This window comes from Fusarium mangiferae (genome assembly GCF_900044065.1).
Source record: "Fusarium mangiferae strain MRC7560 genome assembly, contig: FMAN_scaffold020, whole genome shotgun sequence".
Lineage (NCBI taxonomy): Eukaryota > Fungi > Ascomycota > Sordariomycetes > Hypocreales > Nectriaceae > Fusarium > Fusarium mangiferae.
The window spans coordinates 210044-220954 of NW_024573940.1; the positions used below are offsets into that span (position 1 = coordinate 210044).

At 43.8% G+C, this 10911-nt stretch overlaps 5 protein-coding genes across 5 annotated transcripts; 1 reads left to right on the forward strand and 4 right to left on the reverse strand.

The window, feature by feature from the left end:
- Positions 1–362: 362 nt before the first annotated feature.
- Positions 363–1385, reverse strand: FMAN_14407 (uncharacterized protein; the record flags this gene model as incomplete). The annotated part of the gene is made up of 1 exon (XM_041825096.1): positions 363–1385. The coding sequence occupies one exon, from the start codon at positions 1383–1385 to the stop codon at positions 363–365; it is 1023 nt and encodes a 340-aa protein (XP_041690511.1).
- A 311-nt stretch (positions 1386–1696) lies between these two features.
- Positions 1697–2671, forward strand: FMAN_14408 (uncharacterized protein; the record flags this gene model as incomplete). Its single annotated transcript, XM_041825097.1, has 2 exons — positions 1697–1940; positions 2253–2671. The coding sequence occupies 2 exons, from the start codon at positions 1697–1699 to the stop codon at positions 2669–2671; spliced, it is 663 nt and encodes a 220-aa protein (XP_041690512.1).
- Positions 2672–5627: 2956 nt separating this feature from the next.
- Positions 5628–6910, reverse strand: FMAN_14409 (putative carboxy-cis,cis-muconate cyclase; the record flags this gene model as incomplete). Its single annotated transcript, XM_041825098.1, has 4 exons — positions 5628–5995; positions 6047–6490; positions 6561–6669; positions 6722–6910. 4 exons carry the CDS (start codon positions 6908–6910, stop codon positions 5628–5630), a joined length of 1110 nt encoding a protein of 369 aa, XP_041690513.1.
- An 838-nt stretch (positions 6911–7748) lies between these two features.
- Positions 7749–8303, reverse strand: FMAN_14410 (uncharacterized protein; the record flags this gene model as incomplete). Its single annotated transcript, XM_041825099.1, has 1 exon — positions 7749–8303. One exon carries the CDS (start codon positions 8301–8303, stop codon positions 7749–7751), a length of 555 nt encoding a protein of 184 aa, XP_041690514.1.
- Positions 8304–9046: 743 nt separating this feature from the next.
- FMAN_14411 (uncharacterized protein) lies at positions 9047–10786 on the reverse strand (the record flags this gene model as incomplete). Its single annotated transcript, XM_041825101.1, has 4 exons — positions 9047–9938; positions 9992–10499; positions 10547–10652; positions 10715–10786. 4 exons carry the CDS (start codon positions 10784–10786, stop codon positions 9047–9049), a joined length of 1578 nt encoding a protein of 525 aa, XP_041690515.1.
- Between the last annotated feature and the right edge of the window lie 125 nt (positions 10787–10911).

Consider the following 10911-nt stretch of genomic DNA (forward strand, 5'->3'; position numbering starts at 1 on the left):
TTAAAGTGATGAATTTCTTTCCTAATTTTATTAGATTAGTCTATAGTAGACTGAAACCTTTCCTATCATGTATGTCTTTTGTTAGCTCTAAACATCATCAACTTTGAACTTGATCTATGGGACTTCAACGGAACTGTTAATGCTCTCATAACTCCTAAATCCTGTTAACTTCTAGTACCATCATCACTGTGAGCTTCCGAAGTCATTCTACTTCCCAAAACACGTTTCTTAAGCCTGAAGCATGCCTTGACAAGCCTTTATGCCATCCCAATACGGATATTAAACACTTTTTTCTTTAAATTTCCTATAGCCAAATCTTTATTCTTCAATTTACCCTCGCGGTCCTGTTCTATAAGATTCACTTAACGGAGCGCAGAGGTGACTGATACTCCCAGTTTGACCAGGCCAAAAAAAAAATCCAGTGCACCAAGTCCAGAAAGTAAAATCATATATCGCTGCAGGAACAAAATTTTCTGAGCCCTTAGCTCCTGAGAGATTGATAAACAAGGCAAAAACCTCCCACCGTGGTTTTTCGCGGCCCGATTCTCTAAAATATACTTCGTGCATTTCTCCATGATTGCTGTGAATTTATTCCTCTGTCGATGAAGGTACACTTTCTCGTGCCTAATCATATCCGACCAACTCTCAACGTCAGACGTTACGGTCCGTTTGCACCGTGCTTCAAGATATTGCTTGAGATCCCAGGAGCTCCATATTGGTCTGAAAGAGGTTATGTGATTGATTCGATGAAGAAAGATAATGTCATCCGGATCGATGTCGAGAAGGAGGCTAAGACCAAACCCTTGTTCAGTTTGAATCGATTTGTCCTGAGGCGACATGTTTTGTGTTTGTTTTCTTTGGAGGTTTCTTTTTCGGCGAGATTGCTGCCGAAGTCGTTCCGACTCTTTCCTTGTTGCCGATGTTTTCTTTGTCCTCTTTGGAGATGCCGGCTCAGATGGTGGCGGGCAACTCGGGCCTTCAGACTTTGCTTGGACAGGGTTGTTGCTCTCAGATCTGTCCAGCTTTTCTGCCTTGAAGACAACCACCTCAAGCTGACCCCAAGTGGTGCGAAGAACCGTTCTTCGGGACATCCGTCTGATTGTACGACGGATATGTGCTTCAAGCTTTGGTAATAGACCGTGGGTCTGGAACGCTCTCGCTTGGTATCTTGTCTCCATGTCGACTTCGGTCATCGCGACATGGTTCACATCGTAGATATCTCCATGCTTCAAGGATTCCACTTTGCGCCGGATTGAGAAAGTGTCCCCAAGCTGGGTTCCATTGGGAATACTCACATGGGCTTCCTCCTGGTCGATGATGATTTTGCCTGTGCAATCTGAGGCAGAGTCAAGCTCTCCATCAAATGCCACAACTTGGTTCTCCATTTTTGGGTGAATTGTGAGAGGAGCAAGAAAATAAGTGAGCAACTGGGAGGATTTACAAGGAGGCCGCCCGTCTCAGGTGCGGCTAATGACCGAGATTGTAATTGGGCGGCCAGGCTCGCGGGCACTTTTTCTCATCCAACCATTCCCTGACCCCGCGTATTTTCAACCCCCCCCCCCCTTGCAACGCTGAATTTAAGACGCGCCCCGCTTAACTAGTGTCTTGCTGATTGGGAATATCAATATTTCGGCTCCTGTTTTGGGGAGAAATTGTCTCGAAGGGGGCTTGGAGAACGATCTCCGGATCTGTTGCCATGGTTGAGCTAAGTGCCCCTGCCCCGGTGGATGTAACAGGAACAGCACACCACATCCGTCATGCTGTAGCTGTAGACGAGCATCGTGTCAAGTTCAAGCCCGCCCTCCTTGCCCAAGACATCAAGACCGTCACCAAGAAAGCCCGGACACCGGACACCGACAACAGTCGTGTCAAAGCTGCAACCAAGGATCCTAAAAAGGAGGGTACCGAAAAAGAAGACATCAGAGAAGTCTGGTTTCCTGGTAGCTATATATAAGGTATATAATATAAGCTATTAGCTATAAGGTCTATTAACTTAAAATAACACTATAATTAAAGTTAATTTAAGTAATATATTAATTATTTAATATAATTACTTAAAATAAGCTTTATAAGCCTATTTAATAATAATTATATTTAATATATAAAGAGAACTTTAAATATATTTTTTAAAAAATAAAATAGCTATTTTAATTTACTATTATAATTCTTTAAATTAATATTATTAAAAATACTTATTAAGATATAAGCTTATATACCTATTATAAGAATAATTATTAGTTAAGGCTATTTAGGTCTAGACCGTCTTGCTTACCGTTATACCCTCTTTTCTGGTAGCCACGGTGACGTCGGCAGAGGTTGGCCGGCTATCCCGACAGGATTGAAAGTCTGGCGGCGCTGGAAGTACATTTTTGGAGGGACCAAGGTCGATAATCTAGACGAGCCTTTTCAAGATGACGACTTGCAGATGAGCGACATGGCCCTCGAATGGATGATCCGCAAGGTTGAAATTGTCGGTAAACAACACCCTGGCTGCCAAGTGAACTGGTGGCATACACTCGACGCTTTCAAGGCTGAAAATGTAGAAGATCGGGTCATCAAGGGATTCATGCATGACACCCTTAGTCTCGGTTACGGCTCATCATTTCTCAAGGTCTTTATGTTGAATCACATTCATATGTCTTTCGCCATCTCTCTTGGCAGGAGACCATGATACTAACACCATGCGAGAAACTCTACCTGGCATTCCTCGCTGGGAACTCAACGACCCGCAGAAAGAGGAGGACAGAGGATGGGAATTATACAGAGGCATACTACCTCAAAATCTCAATTCCCCACCAAAGGTGGTCACCCCACCATTTCAGGTCTGTCCATGCCAGGTTTCCCATATTTTGTCAACCATTTTTTACCTTGGACAAAATCCAACTCCTGCCCTTTTGAGATCAAGTACTTCAATTCCCAACCTCACTCCGAGCTTACTTCCAGACTCTACCATTTCCCAGGTACCAACTTAGTGGTCCACCTAAGCTTTGCCTGAGCGCTGAGTCTGACCGCATCCAAGTTGCCAGTCAAATTCTGTCTCTTCCCCAGCTTGATCTCAGCTCCACTTGCTAATTCAGCCATGTCTCAACTTCATCTACCTAAACTCTTATCTTGAACCTCAGCTTAACTCAGTCTCAATTGCCAGCTCATGTTTGCCTCAATACTTGACTACTCTTAGCTCAGCTATGAATCAAATCCCAGCCTGGCTTTATCTCAGCCCTATTCTGTAATCTCTGTTCAACACTATGTCAAACCCCAACTCAATTTCTCCAGGGAACTTGTTTATAAGCTAGATTTATGATTTGCAGTGAAGAATCATGACTGAGAGTTCAAATGAGGAGACGGAACTTAGGTCTCCACTCATCTCCTCATGCCAACTTAACTCTTAGAGATATCGCCTATGTTCAAGACAAACTGAGGACACATACTAAAAGATTTAATCAATACAAGTAGTATTCTATACTGCCAGCCATAACAGATGGTAGTGAACTGGCGGTAGCGGCTTAGTTGTTTGGAATTAGAGAACAGAACCATGAAGTCTGATTATTGGTAGAATACATATCAATGATATCAAAAAGAAATAAGCCGTGGGTTCTAATGAAACATGTCAGTGTTACTTGCGGATAGAGATAAGTCTGCCTACCGTTGAAAATGATGTGACAGCCATCTGCACTGAAGTGTCCGGAGTTGGAATGCTGTGTCTATCTATCACGCGTTGTTCTACTGGCAGTAAGAGCAATTGACAGTCCATGATAGAGAGCCAGAGTCTGGTAAGTAGAAAAAAGTCTACTAAAGTATAGATGTACTACAGTTCTGAGTGATGGAGACCGCATCTTCCCAGCAGGTGGTGGTTTCCTGGTAATCAACAACAACTAAGCCTAGACAGGATGCAGGAGTTTGGTGAGCATGGAGAGATATATAGTGGTATGGCAGCGCTTCGGTTTGAATGAAGGCAGCTCAGGTGAGCTACTTCAGTAGCCAAAATTCATCTATTAAATACTGCATTATCAGTTTTATACCCCTTTTTAAGGGAACTTAATGTAATTTTAACTGTATTTATTTATGCTATATATAACTTTATTAATAGCTATATCTAGGAAATTAAGCTTCTATATTAAAGTCTATTTACTTATTCTAAAAGCTAGATTTATTTATTTCTTTATATTATTATATATTTAATAAGTAAGCTTTAAAGCTAATACTTATTACTTTTTAAGCTTATTAAAAAGGTCTTATTAAAAAGACATTCTTTTAGTCTTTTAACTCTTTAAATTAGCTTTTTTAGCTATATTCTTTAATTTATAAGAAATATTTATTTTAAAAAGCCTATTTTAAACCTAAAAGTAAAATAGTAATAATTAAAAATTATTAATTTAATCTTTATAATATTATCCTTTTTATTATTTATTAATTAAAAAAAGATACTTCTTAAATATTTTAAAAAGGTTTTTAATAAGCCTTTAGAGAGACCTATAGTTTTTAATTAATAAATTTAAAAAAGGCCAGTTATTCTTATAGTTATATTATAGTTATAGGCTATTAATTAATAGCTATAAAGTAATTTTATTACTTAAAATAAAAGATATTTTTATAATTTATAGTTTATATTTTTTTATATAAGAATTTTATTTATTTTTAGTAATAATAAATTAAACTAGCTTTTTATATCTTAATAGCTATTAATAAAGTTATTAATTAAATTATTACAAAAGTATATTATTTTAATTTTAATTAAAAGACTTATCTTTATAGAGGCTATATATATATTACTTTTAGAAGCCTAAAGTTAATTAGTATTTTCTAGTATATTAACTTAATATATCTTATTAAGATATTATAAGCTTTAACTATTAATTGAATCAGTTTTATACAGTTAAACCAGGGTTTGGTACGAGATATGACTTTTAAAGACTTCGTGATCGCCGCCTCTCTGCTATCACAAAAGGCAGTCTAAAGGTACTCTTCATCAGTAGAGACCCTTGCATCTACCCTTACTCTATCCTAACTGTGGATGGTAAAAGTCTACATGAGCTTGGCGACTGCAGTGCGCTATTCCCTTACTGGTTCACCTCTGTGCCTTTAAATGGAGAAGAGGTTGCGCACATATTTCTTAATACATTCAAAACTTCTGCTAGTATGAAGAAACTTCGACATACTGCTTATTTGAAGAATGCCACATCGACATCGATTCCTGCGAAAAACCCTCCTGTATGGCCACACATGATGGATTGGTACAAAGAGAGCGAAACAAGGAAGCTTCCGGTCGACCTTATCATCGAAGCGGATGAATGAAATCTATTTTCAAGTTGTACATGTACTTCTGCATTTAGTTCTTAGCCGCACGCCTAATTGGCATGCTTGCGATTTCATCCAAATAACCTACATGCCTTACGACCCTCAGAGACTTATGTCTGAGAGCTTAAATCAGCCGAGAGAACTTAGCCTTACGGACGTGATGTTTTTATAAGCAGTGATTTCATCACGATATTTGTGACTAAAACGAGTGATAAGAAATGGAAGTGAGTTCTGGCTATCAACGAGTCACTTGGCATACTGCTGACGCTATGTCATGAGTTCACAAATCGAGGACCGAAATCCGTTCACCTACAGACCTGTCTCGATGACACTCAGCTATACCATACAACATTGGCCGGCCCATTGTCAAGATTCAGGTGAGCAACCGCCGCAGCACTCTTGCCTATGATGTTCCAAACTTCAACAAAGTTCGAACCACTATCAGTGATTGCAAAGAAATCTTCACTGAATGAAGCTGGCGATACAGCATTCGCAGATCCTCCGCTGTTAGTGGTTTCTTGTAGAAACAGCTGCTCTTTGATACCTCCAGTCTTAGCATCTAGACTAAACGCAGAGACATATCCGGAAATCCCAGTCTTGCGAGACCTCGTGGCGGCGAGCAGGTATTTGGGGGATGATCCTTCGGCAGGTGTGGAGAGCAGCACCTCGTCAGCCCAGTAGGAAGAAGAGTTGGTGAATCCTAAAGAAATAGTTAGCTTAGCGGGGTATGGAGAAGGTATCTCAGTCCTACCGGAAGGAAGTAAACTGTAGGTCTCGTTGCGAAACTCGAGTTTCCCCGTCTTTGTGTCCCGCTTGTATGCCGCGATGGAATTAGCCTCCTCATAAACGACATACACCCATTTTCCGTTGGGGTGAACAGTTAAATGTCTCGGGTTCGATCCTTCGTCGGCAGCAAGATACTGCACCTCTTCAATCTTGCCACTTTCTCGATCATACGAGTGAGCCCAGACTGCATTTCCCATGTCATCGGCAGAGTACAGGAAATCATTCTTGGGGCTCAGTGCGGTTCCGTGAACACCGCCTTTGGTGTTATAAGTCGCATTTGCAAAGGCTTTCTGGAGCGTGCCGGTCTTGTCCACGGATATGGCGACTGTTGGACAGCCTCCGCCATATGGTGTTCCGAATACTGCGAAGGGTGACTTGGTTGATGCGGTGATGAAGTTTGCGTTGTTGCCTGTGTATAAGTGGTCAGAGGACACGTCGAGCATAACAATCGGGCATCGGTATCGGGAAGGGCTGCTTACAATCCGAAGACAAGCTGACGTTGTTCTTATAGGTCAAATCAAGCTCCTTGTTTATCTTGTAGCTTTGGAAGTACCCAGTGGTACCGACATATAAGTTCTTTTTGCGAGCCTAAAGTTTCTGATAAGTTCTGACACAGATAGAGTATCTGAGCAATGCTTACGTCAAGTGCAATCCACTTCGATCCGTCATCGGATGCGGAAGAGATGTTCTTCACTAAGCTCAAGGAAAGAGCTTCATCGTCAAACTCAATGCCGGCAATTGTCGATCCAGAAAAGAAGCCAGAAAACAGATAATGCACTTCAGCAACAGCTGAAACTGTGAGAAGAGGGAAAATATTTCTTGGCAACATTTGCGCTGACTCTGAGACAATGAGGAATGATGGTTGAATAGTCCATGGAAGCAACGGGGTATTTATTCTGCCAAGACAACAGGGGTTCCCTATTCAATCCACTATGGCTACTACATGTTATGGTCTACGTGGTGTTGCCGTGAAGATCTTTACGTCTGTTTGGTCAAAAAGACGCGGCCTAATTGCGCGGCAGTTTGAAATAAACGCCGTGATGTGGGTGAAGGCTCCGGCATTGTGGGGCCGGTAGTTGCAAGAGCGGAACTAGCAAGGGATTTCGTACAACTCAGGCCAAACTGGATTGGGAGGATTGGCAAAGGCATGGCCAAGGTAGTTTATACTGATTACCGAAAGATGGTATGCGTTGTGGCGTGCGATGAGACGTGCGAGGTCGAGCAGCCAAGAAAAGATTTAGTCCCGCAGCTTTAGAGGTTATATAAGACCAAACGGGTGCATGAGTAACAGGCATTAGCATTTGTAGACGTTTAACCTATATAGTTAATATTCAAACGCTTGTCAGTGAAATAATCCGTGAGTTCATGCATAGGCGGTAGGCACATGGTATACCGTGTTGCACGAGGCAAAGCGCAACAGCGATGACTATGATATTACCAAATATCACATGTAGATGCACTTGATTCATACTGGTAAATTGATCCTGTATCATGAAAGTTTACCCTAAATGTCTGTTGCCTCCATGCGTAATCTCATAGTCCCCTGACCTGTTGTGACCCCTTAGCCCGTCCCTGCTTCTATCCAACCGACACTATGCGTCCTCCCTAGACTTCTTCTCCCACGTTTCCTGGACAAGGCTTCAGGTACTGACAGCGCACGCTAGCTCTCATAGCGGCTCGTTAATCCACGTGCTCTTATACGCCACACCACTGCGTTTAAAAAGCTGCGCGATAGGGCATCGTCGTTCAACCTCGGCAACAAAATGTTCGAACGCAGCATCGCCTGCACTAGTCTGTACAAACACCTCCAAGTCCACGCTCTCCCAATTCGGGTTACCCTGCTCACCTGCAACGAACACCGCAGTGGGTAGTTGGCCCTCGACCAGGACGCGCCATTTGCCCAGCGTGAGCCCGTGATCCTTGGCTACAAGTGCGCCTGTGACCTGGTTGCACGAGCTGAGGCTAGCGAGGGTGTAGGCGATAGGTGAGGGGTGTGATTCCTGACCGCCGATGACCTTGGGGGCGTCGGTTGAGAATTTGTACGGCTTGTCTTTGACAGAGATGGTTTGGATGGTGCCGCTTCCTTGGCCTGAGATCTGAACTGGGAGGCGCTGGGAATGAGATGGAGAAGCACAGAAGTGTCGTAGATTGAGGCTAAATCTTGGAGAGCGCTGCGAGTTGAGGAGAGCTCGCGATGTTGACTTGAAACGGGCTTGAAACATGTTGGACTGCGAATTGAATACGAGATTCTAAACTTGGTCAGCTCAGGATAATTTGAATCAATACTATAATGCTGATAAGGGTTCTTACTTAAATATTCTTGGTTTGCTACCCTGATGGTTTTCTGTTTGGGCCATTTACAACTCCACCCACTAGGCTCCGTCCAACTAAAACCTCAATCCTAATTACTCCGAAATTCCAATTGATCTTGTCGCCAACCGCCACCAGCCCGTCTCCCTGGACGGGAAAGCAGAAAGCAGGCTCTTTCTATACCGTCATCGTGATATTTAGTTTTTCAGCCAAAAATCAGGTCCTAAGCGCCATCAAACGCCAAGAGTGTATTGTCTCTATGTGCTCTTTTTTTGTGCGCCGGGGCTGAAGCCTCTTTTAACCACATAACCTTTTCACAAGAACCCGGATAGAATGACATCAAGTTCAAAATGTTCATCACTAAACCGAACCCGCTTTTAACCTCATGATTTTGTCGCGTAAGAGCCGAATACAATTGCACCATGTCAAACACGGGACCGCATATCTTGGTGCTAAGAACCGCAGCACTGCTAATTTTCACGATACTAGGTCAAGTAGAACCAAGATGGCGAACTGCGTCTGCGACTCTGGAAGTCCATTCAGCGAGAATAGGATTGCCTAGAATGCTTAGTTACTACTATGAGCTACATCTTCTTCTTCTTCTTTAGCTAAAAAGCCTTGACAGAAGTACATAAAGCTCCTTAAGCTTTGCGCCCTAGACCTTGTTTGGTGTCTCAATCTCATACACAACCCCAACCTTTCCTTTGCTGATAATCTCCTCAGCATCCACACTAACACTTCTGCCCTCAAAAAGCTCCGTAATCTGTTCCAGGCTGCGACCCTTGGTCTCAGGGAACAAGAAATAAATGACCACAACAAGACAAGCCAGGATGCAGCAGAAAACGATATGATACTTCCAGCCAAGAGCAGCCAAGCCAACAGGGTTAATCAGCTGAGCGCTAATGAGGCCAATGTACGAAGACGTGAGTGCAGTGGTCAAACCTCGGCTGCGAGTCAAGAAAGGGAAGATCTCGATGGTGTATGCTTGAGGGAGTGGTGTCCAAGCTACATCATAAAAGAAGAAAGCGACGAAGATGAATGCCACCACGGCTCGACCGGCTGCTTCGTCGTGGCTCCTAATGAAATAGCTCGTGAGTGCTGTCCAAGCCACGTAGCTGAGGCAAAGCCCCGACGTAGCAAGGAGGAAGAGCCTTCGCCGTCCAAACCTGTCAACCATAAGCGCACCAGCAAAGACAGCGGCGGCAAAGTTGAAGAGCTGGAGGAGGCCGTTGATCAGAACCTGGTCCTTGGCGGCCGTGATACCGATGGTGTTGAGGACCAGAGACAGGTAATAGGTGACAACGCCAATGCCGTTCCACTGACTGAAAAAGCCCAGGATAGCTGCAATAAGGGTACGTCTGCGCATGGGGGCCGTCTTGACGAGCGTCTTCCACGAGGCTGATGACTCTTGGCTCCTTTCAAGTGCCAAAGCATTCTCGATCTCAGTGATCTCAAACGCAACAAGTGGAGAGTTTTCTTGACCGCCTGCATGAAATTTGGTAAGAATCGCAATGGCTTGGTCTTTTTTCCCATTGGCAATGAGCCATCTGTAACGTAAATTTGTTAGCAACCTGTATATATCTCCGGGACTAACACTTACCGAGGAGATTCTGGAACCCAATAGATAAACATAAGCTGAAGGAACGGAATAGCTGCCTGAAGCGCTGAGGGGCACCGCCAAGCCCAGGTGGACTGCATCTTGAAAGTTCCATAGGTGATCCAAGCAGCCGCGATAGCACCAAAGTAGAAGAAGGTATTGTACAACGCAGTCACCTTACCCCGGTGGGTAGGGTAAGACAGCTCGGAAACGAGGATGGGGCAGGCGACCTGAGGAAAGACAGTAGCGAAGCCTATAAGACCTCTCGATACGATGAACATCGGAAGATTGATCGATGCTGCTTGGATAGCCGGCCCAATTACAAGCGATACGAGGCCAATGTAGATGGGCACCTTGCGTCCAAATCTGTCCGAGATGGTACTTGCTGGAACCAAACCGAGAATCTTGCAGACGGGGTAGACTGCGTTGATGGCGCCGAGGACGGGAGGAGGCGGGTTGTTGAAGAAGTTTCGCCACTGCGGGAGTGTCTGGAGACCGTTCATCATAGACCCTGAGATCTTGTTAGCTGGCGAATACATGAGTGGCTAAAGAATTTACCATCGTATCCTACGGCGGAGGAACTCAGAAGGGGGATAAGAAGCATCAGGTTGAGGAGAAGGAGATGCTTTGTTCGATACCAGGGAAGCTCCGTCTGGGGAAGAACCTTAGGCCAGTCAGTACTTGTCACGTTGGAGAAACAAGGGAGTAGAATAAATTAGAGGGTACCTTTAAGAGCTCAGGCCCGACAGTATTCTCTGCGGCATCTTTGTTCTCCGTTTTATTCTTGAAACAGCCCATGATGAGTATGGCGATGCAGTTGAGATAGAGGAGGCTGTGATGATTGTGCTGGCTTATTGTAGTCCAAAAAAATCGCAAGCTGGCCGGCGCATACTTATAGTCATTCGGACACGAAGTATTAATGT